At 41.8% G+C, this 26,526-nt stretch overlaps 1 protein-coding gene across 12 annotated transcripts in view; it reads left to right on the forward strand.

Annotated features, from left to right (window-relative positions):
• Window positions 1-26,526, forward strand: part of TACC2 (transforming acidic coiled-coil containing protein 2) — a 154,955-nt gene that overhangs the window by 71,517 nt on the left and 56,912 nt on the right. For 10 of the 12 annotated variants that reach the window (XM_082222733.1, XM_082222728.1, XM_082222732.1 and 7 more), the window contains one exon: window positions 2,383-2,523. In XM_082222733.1, the coding sequence (XP_082078859.1) occupies window positions 2,383-2,523 (141 nt within the window). Of the gene's footprint in view, window positions 1-2,382; window positions 2,524-14,991; window positions 15,230-26,526 lie in introns of those variants that run through there. The other 2 variants (XM_082222730.1, XM_082222731.1) reach the window with 2 other exon arrangements.

Consider the following 26,526-nt stretch of genomic DNA (forward strand, 5'->3'; position numbering starts at 1 on the left):
ATATTTGGGGGGGGGGGCTTCTATTTTGTGGGCTGTTGGCTATCCCAACTTTCTCAAGGGCAAAGGTTTATGGATCCTGATGGATTCCTTACGTCTTTCACACTGCTTCCCACAGTTAAGTCTGTCAATTCTGTCAATGGTCTGGTTACACTCTGGAATGAGAAGATGTCCTGCGCAACAGATCACTTCCAGATATCATCACCAAAACTGTGCAATTGGTGCAACTCCCTGGTATATTAAATTGCTTAGGGCAATGAAATACTTGAGTCAACAGCTCAAGCATCTGGAGGGCAGGAGGTTGGGGAAGAATGGGCAAGAGTCTATATGGTGATAGCAGCGGACAAGGTTTTTTCTTACAGTTTTGCGCAGATGCAGTTGGCCAGAGGAGCTTTCTTTAATGATGGCACACCTTTCACTGTAAAGGTAATGTCATGGACTGGCAGAGGAGTGATAGGAGGCACCAGCTAGGGAACGCCCAAGGGAACCCCCAGGGGAAGAAGGCTTAGGGCTAGGGGGTTGGTAGTGAGACAATGATGAGTAGTCAGAGGGAGAAAAGGCAGCAGACTGGGAGGAGCAGGCGTCAGAAGCTGAAGAGGCAACAGGGTGTAGTGAACAGGAAGAGGCTGGGGCAGAGAGCAGTCCTGATTCAAAGGCTGGAGAGGAGGGGCACCAGGAGACAGAGAGGAAACAGGCTGCTGCAGAATCCAGGGAGTCTCCCAGAACATGCAGAGAAGTGAAAAGAGCAGAGGAGAGAGATTGGTTGCATGAATCCAATTGCTTGGAAAAAACCCTGGAGAGGAGGGGACAGGCAGCTGTAGGAATGCGGGGACCTTCAGTCCTCACTACTGCCTCATTGAGGCAAGACCTCCTGAGAAGAGTTGGTGGGATCACTAGGCCTGTATTGTTTTGATTTCTTTGAATAAAGAGTTACCTTCACTGACACCAGTGGTTTTTTTATTGCTGACCTTCACCTGACTCTTGACTCCTGACAGGTAATTAGCGTAATCCTCAATAGACCTCTGTGAACAATTAGCAGTATGTTGTACTGTACAGATAAATCCCCCCCCCCCCGCGCTTGGACATCACATTTACTAGAGTCAGATGTGACGATGGTACCATCTGGTCAGGTTTTATGAGTACCTTTTAGTTTTTCAGCCTGAGGATGTGGATAACCTTGTTACAGGACTGGGATACCACTTGTGTTTTTGACCCTGGTTGCATGGTGTCTAACTACAACTCAGTGTGTGTCAGAAATACTTTGTGCCTCCTTCAGAGAGGTTGTCATTCCTGCTGCTTTTAAATAGGCAGTAGCGACACTACTTAGGATCCTGGGGTGGCAGTCAACAAAGTTTTACTCAGAGTAGACCTGTTAAAATTAATGGACCTATGTGAATCAAGTTCATTAATTCCAGCTCTCCTAGAATGAGTAAAATTTAGTTGACTATCACCCAGTTAAAATTATAGGCAGTATGTCAGAACTTGTAGTAACATCTTAAGTCCAAGTGTTTCTGGATGAAACTGATTATTTAGACCCTTTGCAGTTTGGGAGCTGCCTGGATGTTGAGACTGCAAATGCCTTGGTTGCTCTGATACATGACCTGTACCTAGAAATAGACAGCAGGAGTGCAATCTTGCTGATTTCTCTTGGACCCTACAGCAGCCATTCAGGTGTAGTGCTAAGACCATCTGATTTTCAATGGGACTCCATATAGTTTATAATCCAAAAAAAATGCAACAATAATAAAGTATGTAGCAATTCCTATTGAAACACGCATATTAGTTTGTGATGTTTTAGTGTGGGTTTAAAGTTCTGTCTCCTTGTTTTTATACTGATATTATTATTATTATTATTATTATTATTATTATTATTATTATTATTATCATCATCATCATCATCATCCTGCAATTGTATATGAGAGTAACCTAAACAATATGGGCTATTTTTATCATAAACTGAACGGTTTTATTTTGCTTATTGTTATTTCTGTAATCTGTCATGAGTTTATTTCATAAAGAAAACTGAGATATACATTTTTACTGATTGTTTTTTTAATCATGAGGGTTGAGTTTGTGTGTGTGTGTGTGCCATTGGTTTTGTTTCACATTGTACTGTGTACTGCGCGCACGCACACGCGCGCGCACACACACACACACACACACATATTTAAGTGGGATAGAAATAAATGTTAAGTTTCTGTTTAGGTCACCATCTGTTTAGTTAGCTGCATCAGGCTTAGGCTTTCCACTGGGTGCCAACCATGGGAATCAATGTTAATCTAGCTTCTCTGGTATTATCCCATAGAGTTGAAAACATATGTGCACTTATTATGTTTTACATATGTTACCATTTTTTTATAATAATAATGACTAATTATTTTGCAGCATTTCCCAGCCTGGTAGTTGCCAAGAGACGAATAGCCCCAGCACATCTGTTCCTGACTTAAGATCCTTGACTTCTGAACCAGCTACCAACGTAGAGCAGCCTGCCCAAGAGAGCAGAAGCCTGACAGAAGAAATCAAGAGGTAATGTGCAGCCCTTGAAGCAGAGATTTCTTTAGCCAAACTTTGTGTGTGTGTGTGACTTGTGTTGCAAATGTTGGCATGTAGCGTAGAACTGTAGAGTTGGAAGTGTCATCTAGTCCAACAGCCTGCAATGCAGGAATCTCAACAGGTGGTTCCTCATCCAATTTGAATCCATCCTGGACCCTGCTTAGCTTTGCAAATATACCAGCAGTCTGATTGCTGCACAACTAGGAGGATTCTTATTCGTATTCTTATTTGAGATATTGAACGGTTTTCTAGCTGGCCAAGTGAGGAGAAATGAATTCTCCTTCTCAAGATGATAAAGGTAAAGGGACCCCGACCATTAGGTCCAGTCATGGCCGACTCTGGGGTTGCGGCGCTCATCTCGCTTTATTGGCCGAGGGAGCCGGCGTACAGCTTTCAGGTCATGTGGCCAGCATGACTAAGCCACTTCTGGTGAACCAGAGCAGCGCATGGAAACGCTGTTTACCTTCCTGCCTGAGCAGTACCTCTTTATCTACTTGCACTTTGACGTGCTTTTGAACTGCTAGGCTGGCAGGAGCAGGGACTGAGCAACGGGCGCTCACCCCGTCGTGGGGATTCGAACCGCCGACCTTCTGATCAGCAAGTTCTAGGCTCTGTGGTTTAACCCACAGCGCCACCCGGATCCATGCTTAACAATCATATGCATTTTAATAGATGTAGATGGCAGACAATTTGACTAAAGTTTGTTAACTTTGGTACAAATGTTCATCAGTGGGTCTGAGACTGAAGGAAATGGTGCTGGTTTCACAAGCGCCCTGGCTACCCTCTCCTCTGCCAAACTTGAATAAAAATAAGAATAAAGATGAAGTTTCCTACAAGTTTGTTTCCAAACAGATGGTTTGTATTGTGGGATTAAATCCTATGAGCTTCCTTCTAGCAATAAGGAGAAAGGGAACTGAATAAGATTGTAGTCAGTTCATATGCAGTAAATGCATTGCTAAGATTGTACGATTGCAAAACTTGATAGTATTTGAACTTGTTTGTTTTGTTGTTATTTTGATTCTGTTGCATTACTGCAATAGATAGTATTACTGCTGCAGAGCTTGCAGGAAAGAAAAATACTAAAGAAGAGTTTTCTTGTCAATAGTGAAGCTCTTTCAGTTTAATAACTAATAAACTGTTTAATGTGCTCAAAAAATAGAAACCCCATATTTCACAGTTAATACTGTGAAAAACCTATGAGCAGAGCAATCACAACTGTAACTGGGGAGCAGCAGGGCAAAACGGAGCAGTCAGGGCAGAAGTTTGGGGTTTTTTGGTTTTTTTAGATAGTTTATGTGCTATGCCAAGTCCAGACTGCTGCAGAAGCAGGACCTAAATTGAGATTCTCTCTAGAAAATGAACTCTTAGGATGTAGCAGATCCCTAGTTGGCCCAGCTCCCCCCCCCCCCACGATGCTTTGCTTTACACAGCTGCAGTGGGAGCATCATGGCAGAGCTTCCCATCCATGCCTATAAATCAGGGGTAAGGATTGCAACCTTCAAAGCCTGATGTCAAACTAAAAAAAATACTTTAATTGTTTAGCAGTCAATTAGCAACTGAAATCTGAAATTGTTACCCTTATTTATATATGCCACCTGGAATAAATTCCACTAAAATAGACTCTTCTCCCCCCCCCCCCAAATCATTTTAGCTAACAAAGAGTACAAATTATAACCCAAACATGCAGGACCTCAGCATTACATCACATCAGTTGCCGACACGGCCATTCATTTTGGTTCCATGGAACCCTTGTCCAGATGTTTTCTGTGATCACAAAAGCCAGCTATGAATCAGGATGTGTTGAAAGATTTTCTAATCCGGAATCAAAGGGCTTTGCTTTGACTATAATTTTCCCTTTAACCAGGCTGAAATGAGACACATGCTCACGTCTGTGTCAGGTGCAAAAAAATAAATAAAGAGAACATCAGTGTTGATGCTGATTAACGGCTATGTGACTTATGAATTCGCACCCCTATTAATGGAAAGGTCATGCGGTGGAATGGAGAATATTGAGCCATGCATTCCCTGGAGGACATGTCTTCTTCCACCCCACCAATTCAAGCTGGCAGCTTGTGACAACTGCCCTATGTGTTGCCAGAATCCGCAAGAAATGCAGGCATCTATCATGCCTCAATTAGCAGAAATGGAAATCGCACATTAAAAAAGTGATAGGTTGCCGTTGCTTCCAATTCGTCGAATAGCAGCAGGAGGTCAGATATCTCAGGGCTGCATGAATGATGTAGACTATGTGAAGCATGCGTTAAAACTGTCCCCTGAAATGCGCTGTAGCAGACCAAAAACACCAGTGGCTTGTTCTTGGTCATGTTGTGCTTAATGTTGCTCTACATTAGCGGGAAGAGTGCGACAGCGTCATGGGGGGTTCTATTGGATTTCATTGCCAGTGTCGTTTTTCTAAAGGGAATTGATCCGTATTTCCAAGCACTTAGTGCTAATACTTTGTCCTCTACACAAGTGCCTTTCTGGAGAGATTGCTGTGTATCGCTCTGGATTTCGTTCTCTCCTCCCTTTGTGATCTAAAGCATACAATAGGTAGGAGAAAAGAATATGGTGATCTCAAAAGCATTGGCAGGATTAAATGATTTGTTGAGCTTTTGTAAGTTTCATAGCCATTTAGACAAGAAGGAATCCCTGCATTTTCTTAATATTTGTATTCTTATATGCTACTTTAGAAACCATCATTTTGACATCACACTCTCAATAAATAAGACAGGAAAGGGACAAAAACTACACAGGGCTGGCCTGAGATATTTTGCTGCTATATTATTATTATTATTATTATTATTATTATTATTATTTTTACTTTTATTACACAGCCTTCATCCTAAGGTCCCTGGACAGGTCACAGCAATTTAAAATACAGTATTAAAAGCAGCTCAAAGCAACTTACAACCACAAAAATAGGATAAACCCTAAAAATACACATCTCAGGTAAGGGTAAAAAAGTGTGTCTTCAGCATTTGCCGAAATCAGTGTAGTGAAGTTACGAGACACACCTCTGTGGGGAGGGGGTCCTGCAACTAGGAGCTGCCCCAGAGAATGCTCTCTATCAGCCCACCCCCACCTCCAGTCATACCAACTCCAGGGGGCCAAGGTGCCTTCGACCCCTCAATATCTGTTGGCAGGGGGCCTGGCCCCCTCAGTGTTGATAGATTAGTAATTGCAAAATGAAAAATTATGAGGATGCAAATATAGAAAGAGCAAGGAGAGAGAGGGCACAGTCAGCATCCCCCCCTCTCTCTAATTGGATGTACTATAAGATCTCAGTGAGATAAAAGTCATGCCAGTAATAATCTCCTTTTGAATAAAGAGAAATATTGGTATGCATTCTTTCTTGAGTCAGATTGTTACTGATGATAGTGAAATTGTGTGTGTGTGTGTGTGTGTGTGTGTGTGTGTAGTTTCCCCCACTGGGATTTCCCAAAGGGTGAAAATATCAAACAACATTTGTACACTCTCATGAAAAGCAAATACATTACAGCCTAATGATTATTTGCCACTATAATCAAAGTTGTCTGGTAAAGATTCCGCATTTCGCAGAAAAATGTGAAAGTGCTCCCCATCCTGTCAAATAAGCAATTCAAAGTAATTGCATAGAAAGTAGATGTCTCACATTTAGAGCCATTTGTAACTAGGGCAATCTGGCACGTGAATGGGATAACCTTTTGCAAACTATTTCGTATTCTGAAGACATTTTATAGTCCTATATTAAGAATAGCAGTAGTAGGGTTTTTAACATGAGACCTAGAAGCAGCAGCCCCATCCCCAAAGAGCTTTGCCTTTGTGACTCTTGCATTAGTGTGAAAGAGAGTTACATTAATGGTTTGTGTCCATAGAAGCTGTAACTTTTATTTTAAATGGGCTCTGCCAGATATGGGTCTGGGTGGGGTGTATTGACCAGACAGTCCCTTACTTCTGTCTGCAGGCTTGATCTGTTTGATGGATATAGATGTCATCCCACACATAGAGTAGGAAAGCATAGACACCTTCATCCAGGTTTTTAAGCCGAGTTTGGATGGTCATCTGTCATGTATGATCATACATGTATGATGTATGATCATACATGTATGATGTATGATCCTGCATTGTAGGAGGTTGAACTAAATGACCCTCAGGGTCCCTTTCAGCTGTACATTTCTAAGATTCTATTATGCTATTCGTCTAGTTGGGTCAGTTTCTTTTCAGGATTATATATACGTTTCCAACATACTACTACAGGTTTGCTTAACGCTAGAATTCCCATAGTTGTGCACTGAGAGGAGCTGTGAGAAATGCATGTCTTTGTTCATGTATACACATTTGTGTGAAGCCACACTTGGTTACATGTATAAATCATGAAAAAAATGATAGGGGTGCCTGTCAGAAGAGAATGTCTTATCTTATATTAAGCTCCCTCAGCTTGTCCTCTCAGAAGCAGACAATAAATTCTTGTTTTAAAAGGTTGTCTCGTAAGGGCGTTAAGATCAACAAATGGAACGTGGTTCCTTTCTCCTCAGCCTGATGGTTGTCTGTTTGTGGTAACCCAGAGACAGGATTCCCTTCTCCCCACTGGTGACACCAGTGTTGTGGAAACTTGTCCTTGCTGAAATACGAGAGGCTTCATCAGGATGGGCATTCTGCTGGCTCTTGAAGACACAGCTATTTAGACAAGCATTCCCTTGCTTTGAATTTCCAGCTTGAACGGTTTAAATTGCTGTTTTTGCTCTTGTCTTTTGTGAATTGTAGAAATATCGTTTAATACCTTATTGAAATTTCAATTGAATTGTGTGTGTTTGTATTTTCTGTAATTGATCTATACTTGTAAACCACTTAAAAGCCAGCTTGGCAATTAAGAGGTATATAGATTTAATAATGATCATCATCATCATGTGCACACACATGCGCACATGCACGTTTTATAAGTTTAACATTGCATGAAAACAGAAACTATGGATTTAGCCCCTTTTCCTGGACTTACGGCGGCTATAGTTGTCCACATATTGTAGCGTTTTTGAAGCACTCATTTCTGGTAACACACTTCAAGTAATATACCACTAAAAAACAGTCATGGTGATCATGTGTCCAAAACCACATCTCTCCCCACACACCACTGAATCAAGGATTGTGGATTTTCTTGAAGAAAAGAAACTCCATGGGAAATAGGCAAGGATGTTGAGCCAGTGATCTTAGCAGAAGATACTATGTCAGTGCAGTTAATATCCCCTCTTCTGGGAAACTGGCTTGTAAAGTCCACTCATTTCTTTTTGCATAGTGCAGTGCAACAGCTGTGCGGTCTCCGTTTCAGATAAATGCTGGAATTGGGAAAGCAATCTGAATGATCATATATCCTTTTGAAATACTGGGCCTCTGGTAGCCATAAAAAGGTCTCCAACAATGTTGGAACAATCCCCTTAATCCCTGGTCTTCACCAATCCAATTTAATGAAACAATAAAACATCCTTCCTCCTATGGGTAGCAAAACTCCAAATTCAGCCAGGCGATCTTGCTAGCAACAAAGAAATCTTTTGCAGATTGTCACTTAAATGCACTTTCATTCATATTTTTATTTCTTGCTTGCACAATTTCTTGTTTATTTCATGTTTTTATTTCTTGTTTGCACAACGATTACCCCAAAGACTTCACTCAAAAAATCACATTGATTCCCCCCCTTTTTTTTCTTTTTACCATGTCAAGGGAATAATCAAAGGTTAAAGAGAATGGAAAGGTACAAAAGGATGCCTTGAATAATTAGGGCTGCTGTCTCTATTCTCAGCTCCATATCAGTAATGAAATGACACTCTTTCCAGGTATTCAATAGCAGAAGGCTGGATAGTTTTTGTGTGCGGAGGCATCTTGTTTTGTTAATGACCCTGATTAATTAGCGAGGTTTAAAAATACCATTAAGCAGTAGTGGTGCTGAATAGGGCAACAGCACTGGTCAATAATTTCTTGTACAGTATGTGGTATCCCTTATTGTCACTCTTAACATTTTTAACAATGCTCTTTGTTTTTATCATGGAGAAATGAAGCTCTTTGAGTGACCTAGTGAGCAGAGGGTAGGGCTGGTGGAGGAAGGGATACCATCTATACCATCTTTGAAGGAAGGTTTGGATAAAAGAATGTGAAATTATATTCTTTAAAACAGTACAGAGTTCATTCCGAGGCATTGCATACCCTGAATTCAGGGTATGATCCATCCACATCAGCCATTTGTCAGATCTGAACGATTGCAAGAAAAACCCATCGGTTTAAAATACTTTTTCAACTGTTGTTTATAAAAGAAACATTTTCATTTGATAGCCTGCATGTTGAATGCGCCCCACCCCACTGAAACAAGAACTCTGTAAGGAGTTGGCATGAAGATTCTCTTAAACTAGACACAGGAAACATAATCTCTTACCAACTCCAAAGCTCTGTGTGGCAAAAGTATTTGGGGGAAGAAAACTGAAAACAGTCAATGGACTGTTGACAAGGGGGAATCATTAACGGGACAGTTCATCCCAGGTTTGGGATCTATGGCAGTGAAAGAAATTCTAAGTTCAGTATACAGTGGTACCTCACAGTGGCGTAGCGTGGGTTGTCAGCACTCGGGGCAAGGCAAGTAATTTGCGCCCCCTAATCCGTGGATTTTAGCACTTGAGTGCGAGTGCCCCCCCAGATGTTGCGTCCGGTGCAGCCGGGGCCCCCTGCACCCCCACGCTATGCCACTGGTACCTCAGGTTACAGACTCCGCTAACCCAGAAATAGTACCTCGGGTTAAGAATTTTGCTTCAGGGTGAGAACAGAAATCGTGCTCCGGCGGCACAGCAGCAGGAGGAGGCCCCATTAGCTACAGTGGGACCTCAGGTTAAGAATGGACCTCCAGAATGAATTAAGTTCTTAACCTGAGGTACCACTGTAGTTCGAAAAATCCTGGAATGCCCCCCATATGAGCATCCCTACTTTTAAAAAACCAGCATGCCAAACAAATCTTACCTCCCTTGCAAGCACTCTCTCCTTCCTGGGCTCTGGAAGGCTCTTGCATGGGCTTTGGAGTCTCTTGTGAGATCTCACAGAACCATCTGAAATCTTGCAAGAGCCTCCCAAAGTCTCCATTGGAAGATTGAAATCACTAGGTATGTCCGGAAGGCATCATTTTCACATGTATTTTGTTTACTTTGCTGTGACTTTGGGGACATAAGTCTAAACTGGTGCATTATTACACATGATTTTTTAAAAAACCCCAAAACTAAAACTAAACATCTCTCACTAGAGTTGAATTTGGTTAGAGGTCTTTGTGACAGATAGCAGGTGCTTCTCCCCAAATGGTTGAAGGTTGTGTTGTGGAGGTATCATTCACTGTGTGTTCTTGCTGATGCTGCTAGAATCCTTCCTTTTTTGCAGCTTTTTGATCTGAGTAACAATGGAACAAAATAATTTAGAGTCGGTACAATAGAAACATAGCCTATATCAGTCTTCCACAGCCTGCTATCCTCCAGATGTTGTTGGATTACAACTGTTATCTGCCCCAACCAACATGGCCACTGATCCATGTCCACAATTTCTAGAGGGTACCAGACTGGTAAAGACTGATCTCTATCATATCACTAGGAACTATTGCTTTTCAGCATCCATGGCTATCTATTTTAATAGATGTTGTATACATCTATTGATCTCTGATATGGTAGCCTGTGGAGAGGGGGAGAAGTTTGCAGGGCTTATCTGCACACCACATCCTGCAGTCATCACTAGCAAACTACTTTTTAAAATAGTGGAAGCCCACATTGCATATTTCTTTTCTGCGCAGTTGGGCCAGTTCTGTGTTTAAACCTACAGATATGCCACTGACACATATAATTTGGCTCTGAGGGGGATGTGACAGCAGCCTTCAGATATTTTAAAAGTTGCTACAAAGAAGGTAGGGATGGGGGGGTGTTCTTTGACACAAAGAGGCAAAATGTTTAAACTCTGGGACGGTAGTTTATTTTAAATATTAACAGTGTCCCTCTGCTATTGTTGTTAGTCATTGATAAAGGTTGAACAACAACCTTAACTCCCAAAGTTACACTGAAGCAAGTATTGGGACAATGTGGTGGGATCTCTGGGAATGAGAGTGCTACTTTTTCGATCATAACATTTGTGCAATGTATCCTAGTTTGACAGGTGTGAGCATGCCTATTGTTTCTTAGTATTGAGCAATGCACCCAGTGAAAATAAGCCCATCCCTTCAGGTTTGAAGGGATGTGCAAAACGATGTTTGGGAGAAGCACAAAGTAGAGGGTCAAAGGCTGCAGCAAATAAGACAAGCACCAATATTGGTACTTTAACTGCTGAGTCTATAAAACGAATGTTTTGAGCTCACTTTTATTCCTTGATGGCCAGGTATGATCCAGCAGAACAAATTTAGACCTGTGGGCATCTGTTTTGGCAGCTCTCCTGCACTTTGTGGTAACCCTAGTGTTGAAAAATGTTTCTCAGGTTAAGGACCTGCCTTGGTAATCTTCTAGGGGACTTGTGTCAACAAGTGACATGACCCATTAGATTTCTTTCCACGTGGCAATTTCATGGATTTGTGCTTTAAGTCCTGAAGGGTACCATTGTAATAGTTAGATTTCCTGCATCAAGCTGGCTGCGACTTTCATCCTTGTAACTGAACACAGTTTTCTGGAAATAATATATGATTTCTTTATGGTTTTCAACTGGTAGCCAAACCTAGCTGAACAAGAGAATATTATGAATAGTATTTGCCGTATTATTCATTGCAAGCTTTGGCAGCTTTCCCCACTTCCATTTGTTTTACCATAAATGCATATGAGCAACCCTGAACTATCCCTGTCAGATTTCTGTATCTGATGTTTGTTAGCTCTTTGGTGGTACTGTACTGGGTATATAGCTGGCCTGCTCTCCAATCAGGATGAGGAGGAAGAGACTAGGAGCAAATATTTTTTCTGCTGCATGATAACTAGATTCTGTTTCTCTTCTTTCAGCTCTCTCTCTCCTTTTGCTGATGTATGTTACACAAGAACTAGACCTAGCTCTAAAGAACTGTTCCAGTAGCCCATTTACTAATGACAGCATGACACATATGTGTTTTCAGTTAGAATGTGTGTTGCTTGTGAATTAAGCACAAGAACAAAAGGAACAAACAAAACTCTCATCGCCATCAATAGGCATAGAAGGTTTAAGGGCAAATAAATGGTACTGGTAGCGCTTTGTTGAAAATGGGCGTGAAAAAGGAAGACTGTAGAATATGTTTTTCTTCATGCCAATGTTTATGTTGCTGTTTTCAATTAGGAACAATATGCAATAATACAATGTAGTGGTCTTGTTTTGCCTTCTGCTCTAGCGGTGTATGCTAGAAAGCTATAGTTTTGTTTTGTTTTTTGATGTGTGGAATTTATGTTGTATGGGACTATAACTGCATCCTTTTCTGCTGTATCCAAGCACGTTGGGGTTGAAAAGTAAAATTCTCTCAGGATCTTTTGAACCTCTTATTATAGGGAAATCATGCATGTCTGAGAGTAGGATTGTTCCCCCGCAGAATAAAACCAATGTGGTTTATTTGGGTGTGTTTTTGTAATAGATTTGATGAAACTAGACAGAAAATATAAGCTCTTTGCTTTTATTCATGTAGTCTTAAATGGGGACTTTTGTTATGTGCTGGGCCCTAGGTTCCACTGCTAGGGTCTACCAGTGGACACGGGTGGCGCTGTGGTCTAAACCACTGAGCCTCTTGGGCTTGCTGATCAGAAGGTCAGCAGTTCAAATCCCCATGACGGAGTGAGCTGCTGTTGCTCTGTCCCAGCTCCCGCCAACTTAGCAGTTTGAAAGCATACCAGTGTGAGTAGATAAATAGGTACCGCTGCGGAGGGAAGGGAAAGCCAGCTCCCTTAGCCTGAAAGTGAGATGAGCGCCACAACCCCATAGTCACCTTTTTTCCTGGACTTAGCCAACCAGGGGTCATTTACCTTTACCTTTTTACCTTTACAGAATACAACTTGGGTTACACTATTGTACCTTTCCCATCCTTTCTGATAATTGTTTTTCTTCACATGATAAGGTTTATCCAAACTTCCTCTTTCATTAATTCCTATGCTCTTGTAAGTTCTTCTGACACTGAAATAAGCACCAACTGGTTATTCAGTATTTGCAATTTATCTGTAACAAACATTATGAGACAACCTCTGATAGTGGAGTTTTCTAAAGGCCCATTTTGAGCATATGGACCTAAAGGTAGAGCAGAAGCAATAACATTTTATTCGTACATAAGAATATAAGCTGTCAGCTCATTTAAAAATGGGGGGGGGATAAACCATTAAAATCTTAAAATTATGAAATCATAAAATACTGAACAAGTGACCAACACTGAATCAAATTAATTCTTCAAAAATCTTTGGTGAAACAGATATATTTTCAGCAGGCAATGGAATATTGGGATTGTAGGTACCTGTCTGTTTTCAGTAGGAATAAAGTTCCACGCTAAAAGCCTTCTTTCACCTAGAAACCAAACTAACTGGGACAGTCAGGAGGACTTCTCCAGATACAGTGTTCTCGCTGGTGTATAAAGGAGAAATGTGGTCCTTCAGCTAACCTGGTCCCTGGCCATTTAGGGCTTCATGTGCTAATAGTAATATGTTGAACCTAGGTCAGTAGCGTACTGGCAGCCAGTGCATAGGTTTCAGCATGTGGTATAATATGCTGATGTGCAGCTATTCCAGTCAAAAGTCAGACTGCAGCATTCTGCACTAGCTGCAATTTATGAACCAATCTCAAGGGTAGCTTCACATAGACTGCCTTGTAATAGTGCAGTCTAGAGGTTACCAAGGACTCTAGCTCTGTGGCCAAGCTATCCCTGTTGAGAAAAGGCTATAATTGGCATACCAGCCGAAGTTGTGGAAAAGCACTGTTAGCCCCTGAGAACACTTAGGGGTCCAGCAACAGTGATGGATCTAAGAGTACTTCTAAGCTACGTACCTATTCCTCCAGGGAGAGTGCAGCCCCATCAGGAACAGAGAACCTGTCAATTTCCTGAACTTGGGCACTGTTCACCCACAGGGATTTGGTCTTCTGTTTATTGACCCTCACCCAGCCCATCACTTACTCCAGACACTGCTCTAGAACTTGTTTGGTCTCAGATTTTCTCCGATTCAGATGCTGCATAGAAGTAAAACTGAGCGACTGAAGCAGTAAGTCCAAAAGAGAGATTGCCCACCCACTTCAGACTGGTTGGTAGTGGTTTCCTGACCATAGTTCAGACATCTTTTAAAACTGTAGTTGAAGTTTCCTTAACTTGGCATAGTGTCTGGACTGAAACAGAGCTTCTCAAGTTGTACTTCTAAACCTAGAAAGGTTTGGGGATTTATTTCAGCGTGCCTCACCCTTTTCTTCTCTCTCTAGCAAATTTGCTGCACCTATGCTGTGTTTATATCTGTGCTTTGTCACTGGAGTTGTCAATTAACCAGCATTGCCGCTGGTATTTTTTTCTACTCTGCAATATATGAACATTTGTGTGTGGGTGGGTGAGTGAGTGAGAGAGGGGGGGGCACCTGATTTTTATTTTTATTTGGCCAGACATGGTAGCATGAAATGTGCAGTGGTATCTTCTATTGTCAAACTCGACAAGAGAGAGAGAAGCATGGAAACAATAATCAAACGGTCATGGTCTCTGTGAAATTAGGCTGCTCTCTTAAAAGATTCAGCTCTCGTAGCCTTCTGACTATCCAGCTACTGCACTCACTAGATTAATTCATCAGTGAATCTTCTTACTCAGTATCTCCCCCCTGCCTCTGCAGCCCCAGTTCCTTGTCACCCTGTCATCTTGCCTTTAAGCAAGATTAAATATAATAATATCTCTGTACCAATCTGCTCCCCTCTATACTCACACATTGCCTTGTTTACTTTGGCTCTTCATGTTCTCCCTACTTTCCTGGTGGAAGATTCCATTCCTGAAAGAGGGATGAGCTCTTTTGTTTGAAAATGCGGGGAGGGAAACAAGGCTTTAAACAATCCTACATATGAATCTCCTCTATTGTTTACTGTTCTGAAATATATGCGGGTGCTTGCTGTCAAAATAGAGAGGCACATGCAGGATGTGGCATGCAAACAGATTTGCATTTCAAATCAGCTGAGTCAACACAATGCAATGGTCCTGCCTGGGAGTCCTTAGGGATCCACAGTAGCTGACAATGTGTGCTTTAAAGGGAGGGTCTTAATTTTTCTTTTTCTCCCCCCCCCATCTCTCTCAAGCCATTTGGAATAGCCATAGACCTCGTTTTTTTCTAAAAGACACTTGCCCAGTATCTAGCCTCAACGTTGCTGGTTGCATCACACAATAGCCGGCACATTTATTTATTCTCAATCAATTTTCTTTTGAGTGAAGAGGAAGAGAAACGGAAGAGGGGGACGGGTGGGGGGTTGGGGGGGGTGTCAGGAAAGGAACCTGGCAACAGTTCAGAGAAGAGAAGCTGCCGTTTAAAGTGTGTCGGCTGCTGCTGCCCCTGATGCAAGCAGCTGTTTTCATCTGCACTGCAGCATTGCAGCCTCTCCGGTCCGATCTCCCTGGGCTTTTTGCTGGTGGAATTAAGGAGGAAGCTGGCCCGGCTTGCTGCTAGCTCCAGCACAAGGGCACGCTGAGGATGGGAGGGTCTCAGTCTCTGCAGCAGGCACAGACAAGTAGCCTGATTCGGGAGCCATCCGAGGCCATGTAAGTATGGAATTGCTTTCCACCTTTCCTTCCTCCTGTACAGCAGCAGGGACCGAAACGTTAGCGAGTAGCTATAGGGATCTGTTTAAAGAGGCTGCCTCACGTTGACAGTCTTTGTGTAATTCTGTGCATTCTGGCTGATTCAAGACACAGCTCAGGTTTCATCAGGTTTCAACACTGATTTTTTTAAAAAATGATTTTTAAAAATGCTTGGGTAGCATGTAGGAATTTTGGTAAGAGGAATGCATCTTGAGTCCTTTTATATTGTTCACTGCAGTTGCTGTGTGTACCCATTTGTTTGCTTCTTATACATTCCGCAGACATAATCAATCAAGCCCATCACCATTTTCAGTGAAAAATGCCTCTATTTAAAATGCACAGCATGTAGGTTGATTTCACTGTGTTTCCAGGGCTTTCCTTCCCTCCACCCTGAGCTTTCTCCCCATTCACATCCCATGTGTCTAGATCATTGGTGGTTTATTTTTTTAAACACCTTACAATTTCTGATTTTCCTTCAAAATGATATATTCAGCTTCCTCAGCAAGGGTAAAATAGAGAGTTTTGTTCATGAATATAAAAGCAGGCTTGTACTTCCTAGGATTTAAATTGATTTGTCATCTTTAGTTTGGATGGGTGCACACACACACACACACGTATGGATTTATCAGTTCATTTCACCAAGTATCTGTTTTCTCATGCTGCAAATTTAATCAAATATACCAGACTCTGGTTTTTAATTGACCATCTTAGAAGGGCCTTTTCTTCTTTCAGGTGTATAGATAGGCCTGGATTACTCAGTATGTCCTGCAATTAGTGCATCTTCAATATGCATTGTTTTGGGGCGATGTCTTAATCCGTGTCACCTGGTGCCAAAGATGAGCTCAATCAATTCATTTTAAGTGTAACACCTACTTTATTGCATTTTTTAAATTTAAAAAACCCAACTCCTTTCTTTTTCATTGTACTTGGGAAGAATCTTTAGAGTTGGGAGTACTGGTAGATACAGTTTGTGCAGTTGTATCCTAAAGGCAAGATGATAACAGCCTGACTGGAGTACTGTAGCTGTTCAGCAAGGTCCGTGTAACTTTAAATGTGCCAAATTACTACTACTTCTTTTTTTTGAAATCCTTTCCTTTGGCATAAGCCTATTATTGAGCAGTGTAAAGAATCAGAATGAAGGTCAACATTTTTTCACCTTCATCCTTAATTTTAGCAGTTGTGTTGGGAACTCATTGAGAAGTATTTATCAAAGGGCTTCCTGCACAGTGAAAGGCTCACATACTTATTTGACGCCTTCTGCCAGCAGAAGCCATATTGAATGAATAAGGCCTTCAGCACCAGAACAACATGAGGGCAGCAGTCAAAACACCGCTGTTTTTATTAATGTTTGTGCAGAGCCTTCAGTGCACAACACCTTACTGCTATTACAATAAGCAACTGGCTTCTTCTATATCTGAAAATAATGACAAGCACTGGGAATTTTAAAGCAGCCTCATTTTTACTGTTTACATCTCTTCACAAATCGCAATTATATTGTGATGCTTAACATGAGGGAAAGAAAGTTTTCTCTTCACCTCTGAATCTATTTAGGCCCTCTTACAAAAGCTGAAATCTTGATTTTAGACTAAAAGACACCTCTGTGTCAGGGGTGGCTAACCTATGGCCCTTCAGATGTGGGATTACAACTCTGAACAAGCTGCAGCTGGCATAGTCAGTGGTCAGGGATGATGGGAGTTGTAGTCCAACATCTGATTTATGTAGTATAGAAAAATACGTTTGTTTTTAAAAACACTCCTAACCTGTGGTCTACGGATGGGCTTCAGCTGTTATCAAATTCTCAAAGGATTCTATGACCCCAAAAAAGGTTGAGGACCACTGATCTAAAGGCTTTCCTGAGTCATCCTGGGCTGGAGTATTTTATCTTAGCCATTTAGATAAATCACAGTATGCATGACACAAGAGCTGCCTTATTCAACCGCCCTATGAAAGCTTGTGAACAGAAAACTCTGATACATCAAGTTGTCTCATTCTTGCTGCTCCCAAGGTCCTGGTTGTAATGCAGATTCATGTGCCTTTTTCATTCATGCACATTACGTTTTCTCCTGTCTCCCAGAATGCTGCATAACTGCATAATTGTTGTGGCAATTGCCCTATGAAAAACAAACTTCACCCTAGGGTAAGTGTCCTCTGCCAAGAGTTATCCAAGAGGAAAGTTTCATTTCTGACCACTTCTGCATCACCAAAAAAAGAGGACAAAATAAGGTAGACATTTATATAAAGGTTGCATATGCTGATAAATTCCGTTTATAAATAATCCTATAATTTTAATAGAAATAAAGCACATCTCACCATATAGGAGAAAACTGTGCCCTCTGTGCCTGTTCAGTCTGCTCTCCAGGTGTTAATTGTTGATGGGGCAGCAAAATGGCATCTGCCTGCCTTTCTCATGACTCTTGATCTTTAAGTTAGAATTGGACCAAGCAGAGGACTCCTTTAAATGGACAACTCTTCACATATAGACTCCTGATAATGTTGTTGTTGTTGATGATGATGGTGATGATACTCCGCCCTTTTGGCTGGGTTTCCCCAGCCACTCTGGGTGGCTTAAAGCATATATAGTGGTACCTCGGGTTAAGAACTTAATTTGTTATGGAGGTCCGTTCTTAACCTGAAACTGTACTTAACCTGAAGCACCACTTTAGCTAATGGGGCCTCCTGCTGCTGCCGCGCCGCCGGAGCACGATTTCTGTTCTCATCCTGAAGCAAAGTTCTTAACCCAAGATACTATTTCTGGGTTAGCAGATGCTGACATAACCTGAAGCATATGTAACCCAAGGTATATAAGATCAGATTTCTCCAGGAAGACTGAGAATAAAGCCTCCCTTATTTATGGGAAATGGAATCATAGACTTGCAGAGTTGTAAGGAACCATGTGGGTCATCTAGTCCAATCCCCAGCAATGCAGGAATCTCCCCCCCCCATGTGGGGCCTGAGTCCCATGCTCTGCCAACTGAGCTATCTCAGCTCAGACCTTGGTGGGTTGCGGTTTGGCCCAGTGGCAAAATATGCCCCATCTCTGATGTCCATGTTCTCTTTGGCCAACCAGAAAATTACCAAGAGGCTCATTACACTTCCATTACATTGCATTACCAAATTCCTGGCCGGCTCAGGCCATTGTGTAAAAGAGCTGAATTTCTCCTGGATGCTTATTCAAAGCCAGAATGTGCTTGTTTATGCTTAAAGGTAGAGGTCCAAAATCTCATAAGCTCCAGGTGGCACTGTTGAGCTACATCGTGATAAAGGGGTTGTTCATGTAATCCTTCACCCAAAGTCAGATTTATACAATTACTTCAATGCCATAACTGTTATTGTTGGTGTGTAAGGAAGTCACTATGTGCCATAGGACTCAGGTACATTTTGGCTAAGCTTCAGTTACTATTTTCAGCATCCGTGTATGAGGATTCTGCATTTTCATAATAAGACTCTCCCTGTCATTCACTTTACTACTGGAGTACAGGGGTTAACTTTTAACCATTAATGGGTTAAATTCATAAGAGAAGTAAATAATAATAATTTGTTAGAAAAGAGAACTTCTGTTATACAGGGTCTACCAGGTTATGATCTTGGAAATCAAGATAAGGGAAGTCTTGGGAACCATTACAATAGGGCACATCTTTTTGATTGTCAAGCTTCTCCCTGATTTTTAAAATGAATTTTTTAAAAATCTAAAATTGGAAGTCTGCCCTCCTGTGGGTAGTTTTAAGCTTCTGTAACAGCTTGACAAGGCTCCTAGTGGTAAATACAATGAGGTTTAGTTCGAGCGCAGTTAGGATCAAAGAAACCCCTTGCCTGGCCTTTCATGTATTCTAGTAAAAAAAACCAGCGGCCATTATTGCATTTGCTAATTGTTTTGTTACTCCAGACTAGTGGAGAGGCATCTGTAAATCAATTGAAAATTGTTTCTTTGCAGAAACAAACCCCGCCTCCAAAAATCTAAAGATCATTGAGTACATCACTTGCTGGCTGTGGTTACATTTACTATGTTTATGTGAGAAATTGAATTTGGATAATGGGGGGGGGAGAGCAAAACTTGCCATTTTCTGTGGCCAACAGAAGAGGGGAGGAATATACAAATGCAACCTATTCTTGTGAGTGGTTGTTTTTATTATTATTATTATTATTATTATTATTATCATCATCATCATCATCATCATCATCTCCTACTCCAGCACTACTGCATTCCATTCTTCTGGGCAGCTACATCTCTTGCTTTTCTTTAATGTGCAGGGTGTTTGTTCAATTAATATTGGAATCAGAAGAGACGAAATTTGTCTCTTTCCCTCCCCAGTCCTGATTCCCATAAATATTCCCCTCCCCATTCCTTAGGCACAGCGAAATGGCCCATTTATTTCAATGGGGCATAAGCACAACCTAAGTCTGGCTTTGCCTCCATTGGAATGTTTGATGGCAGGCTTAGATGGTTGCCTAATATCTAAAACTAAGATTTCAGCTTGTTTCTGGAACAGATATGTCAGTGGCAAGAGAGTCTGGGCAAGGCAAATTAAGATAACAGAGGTGGAACTAGGTATCACATTCATTATGCCATGGACAGCTGTCCATCTTAGTTCAGTGCTCTTGCCTGTAATGCTGCAAGTATTTTGGTTGTGGGGAAAAGTAAAGTCAGAGTTGTCAGTAAAAGATGCCATTCTTAGCTCTTACAAAGGAGTGCAAATTAGTCAATGTGCTTCAGCACCGTATATTTCATTCTGTTGTGAAAGGTTTGAGCTTTTTCTCTTACAAAATCCTCGTGTTTTGTGAACAGGCTGAGAAGCAGAAGGCCTAAGAGGTACATTAGGTTAAAACTCGAGAAAGCAGATCCTGAGAGAGATCTGATTCATTGTTGCAGTTCATTTAACAGAATGCTGCTGTGACTCAAGGGCCCTTGAATATTATTTTTGTAAAGATATGGAGAACGAGTGGTTAAGTATCCTCCTGGTGAGTATTTTCTTGTTCTGGACACTGATGTATATTCTAAATATAGCTTGGTTATTTCCTCCCATCTCTTAAGAGACTTCTGCAGATGTGCTGCATATTTTAGAGAGAGATGGCTTTTCAGTGGTCCATTGTTGCAGCTGTTGTCACGCTGCCATCAGGATGAATGTCTCTTGATGAAATTGTGTCTGCAGCTTTAATGACAAAGACACATCCGGCAATTGAGATAATTAGGAGTCCCATATTGTAGGCTGGTCAGTTGTTATTGTTGCAGGTCTTTAGTCAATGTAATATATAGAAGTTTGACGTGGGTTTGTGTGAACCATTTTATTATTATTATTTTAAAAAGCTATAAAACGTTAGTTCAGCTAGACTAGACAAAGGAAACCATGGTTGAGGTAGTCCCACTGCTGGGGAACTACCAGATCTTATTAATATAGCTAAATGTGCATTCATAAACACAAACGCCTCTCTGGAGATAGGAGTATGTTACAGTCATATATCTTGGTGTGTTTGCTTCATGTTGCAGCTTTTCAGGTTGTGAACGCAGCAAACCCGGAAGTGTATACTTCCAGGTTCCACCGCGTGTGCACGTGCAGAAGTGTTCTGCACGCTTCGAGCATGCGCATAAGCACTCTATCGCGCTCTACGCTTGCGCAGAAGCGCTGCTCTAGTTGCAGACTTTTTGGGGTGCGAACGGCACCCCGGGATGGATCGTGTCTGCAACTAGAGGTACCAGTGTATATATTAAGACAGCATACCAATAAAACCATCCATGCCACCAGGACATAGTAGCAAGCACTATTTCCCCCCACACTGAAGTGATTTAAATATAGGAAACTCACCAGACTTGGAACACCCCTATCAAATTGTAATCTGGAATTTTTTTAAGAAATCACATGAGGAGATTTGCACGGCAGCTCTTTTGTGTTGCTTATGCTGCAGTGCTCAGAATAATTTCCCAAACAGACTTTTGAAATATGGATCTAAATAGCGCCTGAATTTTTGTCAACAAATAACACCACACAGGAGCAGCAGAAAGTAGTGGTTCACCAAGTGCACATGCCATATTAAAAACAAAGTTAAAAGCAAAGTATGCTTCAATGTGAATGAGCTGAAAAGTTATCCCTCTGGTCCTTCATCGCTTTTGCATTGCTGGCAAACAAGCCAGAGTCTGGCTTCTTTTGTTGTCCAGAAATAGACTCATGATTTATTTCCAAATAAACCACAAGCTACAGTGGTGCCCCGCAAGACGAATGCCTTGCAAGACGGAAAACTCGTTAGACGAAAGAGTTTTCCATTTTGGAGGTGCTTCGCAAAACGAATTTCCTATGGGCTTGCTTCGCAAGACGACAATGTATTGCGAGTTCCTGCTGGTTTTTTCCCCTCCCCCCCCTTTTCTAAGCTGCTAAGCCGCTTATCAGCTGATCCGATCAGCAGAGCAGCCGCTAAAAGCCGCTAATCTGTCAATGGGCTTGCTTTGCAAGACGAAAAAACCGCTAGACGAAGAGAATCACAGAACGGATTCTTTTCATCTTGCGAGGCACCACTGTATAAGCAAAAACAACCCTCGGTTACTAGTTGTGGTTTGTGTGAAGGTGGATGATAAAACAATCCAGAATCTGCCTTTATTCCTGGTGGTGCAAGAGTGTGGAAAGAGCAGGGCAAGAACTTTTCAGCAGCATTCTGAGTGTTCACATTAAACCGTAGTTTATTTTTTAACTAGGGTTTAACGTGACATGTGAATTGGGCCAGGACTAAACCATGATTTAGCATTATCTGTGTGAGTCTCAGGCTTGCACACTGCCACTCACTTGTCCTCCTCTGGTGTAGCCACAAGGGAGAGCCAGCACATGAGCCTGAGGTTTGTGCATTTAATGCTGAACTACGGCTTAGTGTTTTGTGCGAAATGGCCCACTTATGTTTTGAGTATTTCAGCTCAATGGCTCTTAAACAGGGCTCAGTTTGTTTAATAAGAGCAGTATCACAAATAGCATCCTGTCTCTCAAAAGCAAGCATGGCATGAAATCCTAGAAAAACTGAAATGTAGGGTGGTATCTAATTGTGTTCCTCCACCCATGGAAACCTCTTCCATCTAGTGGAGCCTTCTTTGTCTGCAGTTGGGGGAGGTTTTTTGCTTCTCTCCACCCCATCACCTGCACCATCCATTCTATCTAGAGGCTACAGACCCTGAAACAGCATGGAAGGTGGCAAGAAAAGGGGAGATTTGAAAGTCACCCCTTCACTTCCTGAAGCATTCAGCTGCAATTAAGATGCTTTCTAGAGCTGAGGGACACAGCCATATTTTTAAAACATACCTACATTTCATTTTTTTGCCTTTCCTACTTTAGGTTATTAATGATTTTCCTGTCTGTTGAAAAACAAATCTGTTGACTTCTGGTTTGTATATACTCTTTCATATGCCCTAGTAAGTAGCTTACATGATAGGGTGTAACTCACATTGCTATGCATTAAAGTTGTGTCACACCTTTCCATGTCAAATCCCCATTGCCAACGATAAACAACAACAGAAATATGTATATATATTAAAAGGAACCAGTTACTACAACAGTAACATAAATAAGCAATAGCAGGGTAAAAATATGTCTATTAATCTGTTAAGAGTAGGTAAAAAGTGACCAGTTAAAAATAGCGGTGCTGGGTATATGGGGCTCAAGGGGCTTCAGCCCCCTCAGTATTTTGAAGCAGAGGGGGCCAGCCCCCCAATACTGAGGGGTCCAGCATCCCCCACCATTGCCAGGCACCCTTCCAAGAGTCAAAGACACTTCTTTCTTCTGTAGGCTACAATTACAGATACAGGAGCTCTTTCAGAGTTTGGACTTGCAAGCGTACTATTTCTCAAACTGCTGGCTGTGGAGAGAAATGTACTGTTGCATTGTAGCAGATGTCCTTGGGGGTAGGAGTACTACTAAAAATTGCTTCTGTGGCACATTAACGTGGCCTTGAGTTCACCAGTTTAAACCCCCAATATCATTTATGGATGGGGAAGCATCAGTTTAATTGCAGAATTTGATTGTTATCTTTTTCTGGGTAGCTGTGATATCTCCACGTCTCGCAAGCATATTTATGCTGAAATTATATAGGAAGCCTTCTCTGGAGACCAGCGCCTGTGTTGCTTTGTTGAGCACAAGGAAGCCAGTGCTATTTCTAATAGAATTGCATTGCAGTAAAATAGGCCTCTCCTTCCTATCTCAGTAAAACTTGATTTATTTGAGGAGAGCCCCCTTTCCCCTCAGAATGGAAAACTGCAAGCCCTGCACATTTTGCTTTCTAGTATAAGCTGTTAAATAGTCACCTGATATGCTACTTACTGCGGGAGCAATGCAGGTGCAAGCTGCGGTGGGGGAATTAATGGACAAAAGGGGAAGAGACTTCTTGCCATGCTCCCTGCTTCAGCCTTATCTCAAATAAACAAATTGCTTGGCTGCTTCCAAGGGAAAGATAATTCAATTTTGCAGGCAGTTGTAAAAACAGATAAAAGCTACACCCTTCTGTAGTTACATACTTCCTAAAAGGAACACATTCTGAAATGAATTTAGAGAGGATTTCCTTTTGGTCTCTGTAGAAAACACAGAATCATTATCCAGCAAGTCTCAAAGAACAAGGGATCGGAATGTGGTCTCTCAACCTCCTGGCTCACAGAAACATAATTCACTGTAGCTTTTCCAGATCCAGACAGATACATCTGCCAGAACTGCACACTCAACTGAGAAATGGAAGACGTGGGTAAAGTGTCATTGGAATGGTGAGGAGTTTGGGGTTTTCTTTGATAAAGCTTGTATATGGAGACTAGCAGGGATGCCATAGAAGTGGCCATAAGAACCAAGTTTATGGTCTTGGATGGCAGTGGGGAGGTTACACCCAAACTACACATAATGTTAAGTGTATGGTTTATTGTGTCTGTCTTCATTTTTTCTTTTGTCTATTATTTTTTTAATTTTTGTCCTTTCTTTCTTTCTTTCTTTCTTAAGAGCCATGATCAGGATTGTGACTGATGTGTAGGGACATGGGCTTAATCCTTTCCTCCTGTGCCAGTGTGGTGTAGTGGTTAAGAGCAGTAGATTCGTAATCTGGGGAACCGGGTTCACGTCCCTGCTCCTCCACATGCAGCTGCTGGGTGACCTTGGGCTAGTCACGCTTCTCTGAAGTCTCTCAGCCCCACTTACCTCACAGAGTGTTTGTTGTGGGGGAGGAAAGGAAAGGAGAATGTTAGCCACTTTGAGACTCCTTCGGGTAGTGATAAAGCGGGATATCAAATCCAAACTCTTCTTCATAATTCCAATTAAAACCACCCCTGCAGCTTCCTCACCATGGGAAATAGCACAATTTTGGGTGGGAGCGAGCGGAGCATTTCTCTTTCCTACACATCATGCTCTGGATCCTGATCATCTCCCTGCTCAGCAGCTGCTTAAAAAAGCAAACAAACAAAACCCCTAAACATGTTTAAATGTGATTACACCTTTAATGCCTCATGTACTTTGGGCATTAGAAAACTTGATGTTTCCTAGCACAAGAGCCTCTCGAAAGAGCAGGAGAGCCAGAATCTGCTTTCCTATGTTCTCTTCCTGGTTGGAAAGACTGCCTATGAAAGCTAAGCATGGGTAGCCTCTGGCAGCAGCTTGCTATCAAACATAGGAGCTTCCCATTTTTAGAACAGATGGGGCACCAAAGAAGATGCTGCTTACAGTTGGCTAATTATTGTGGGATTATTTCCTGTCTAAAAAAAAAAGAAGAGGCGGTGTAAGCATTCAATGTGTTCAGTACGGAAGAGTTTATCGTCACTTACTGAGCTGTGGTTTAAACCACTGTGCCGCTTGGATTTGCTGATTGGCAGGTCGGCGGTTTGAATCCCTGCAACGGGGTGATCTCCTGTTGTTCGGTCCCAGCTCCTGCCAACCTAGCAGTTCGAAAGCACAAAGTGCAAGTAGGTAAATAGGTATCGCTCTGGCGGGAAGGTAAACGGCGTTTCCATGCACTGCTCTGGTTTCGGTGTTCTGTTGTGCCAGAAACGGCTTAGGCATGCTGGCCACATGACCCAGAAAAACTGTCTGCGAATAAACACCAGCTCCCTCGGCCTGTAAAGCGAGATGAGCGCCGCAACCCCAGAGTCGTCTGCAACTGGACCTAATGGTCAGGGGTCCCTTTACCTTTACCTTTACTGCCCTTTAGCCACCTGGATTGTATGCACTAAGGGTGGTAGTGATGTGAGGTTTTCTCTGTCCTTTTCCCATTGTGGATTCTAAATTCTGTGAATATGACCAAGGGAGTGTTAGGTATTTTGGACTGATTAACTTGTAGTAGAAGGGCAGTTATTTGCTAAATGGAAGCACATTCTTCTTGCATTTCTTGGTGCCAGTTTTTAAACCCAGGACTACAGAGATAGGCCTGATTATTATTTTGATCAGACATAGGAAACAACAGAAGGAAAAAAGCCTTTTATTATTTAGCTTTGTTGTGATAAGTCTAATAAATATGTCCCTTTAAAAGAAAGCTTCTAAAATGTAACTGGGAAAATCCAAAAGTAGGGAGATAACTGGAGTTAAAAGAATAAGAATAAATACACCTGGAGACTTTATTGAATGTACTTGGATGTGCATTTTACCCAGCATGCAGTGTCATAATTCTTTGAAGCTGCTAATAGGATATAAATAGCTTCAGCTCTAATAATGCTATATAGCTCTGGAAAGAAAAGAAGCAGGGAAATTATACTAAGGCCTGCCTGTTATACCAGAGTGCCTGTATTTCATGGCTAGAGAGAAGCCCGCTGACCAGATTAAACCATAATGAAATTGTTCTCTGATAAGATCAACCACAGCTGCTTTTTAGCAATTAAACTGGTAAGAAAGCAAGCTATAAACAGACTTGCAGCCTGGGTCTAAGAAGAGCTTGCAAGTGTTTCACTGAATGAAGTGTGTGTCTCGTCAGAGGATGGGTCACCTGGTGCCATCTTTGTCTTAAAAAGGTCATTAAAAAAACACACCTCATACTCCTAAAACAAGTTCCACCTTATTACCTGTAAATAGCAGTTTGCTGTGTTCATGGCTTCTGGATGATACACCCCTAATTCTCTTTTGAATCTGGGGAGTCAGGTGCCTTAAGCACTGCCCTAAAATTTAATTTCTTTTTGAGTAAAACGACTCCGGCAACTCCATTTTTAGGCAGCTGTGACACAGTTTGAGAGGTATGTAACAAGTACTGTAGGATTCCAGCACGGATGAGTGCCATGTTTTATTTTGCCAAGGGAAGCCAAGGAAATGCATAAATGTACAAAACCCAGCAACAAT

Source organism: Podarcis vaucheri (genome assembly GCF_965113315.1).
Source record: "Podarcis vaucheri genome assembly, chromosome: 5".
Classification (NCBI taxonomy): domain Eukaryota; kingdom Metazoa; phylum Chordata; class Lepidosauria; order Squamata; family Lacertidae; genus Podarcis; species Podarcis vaucheri.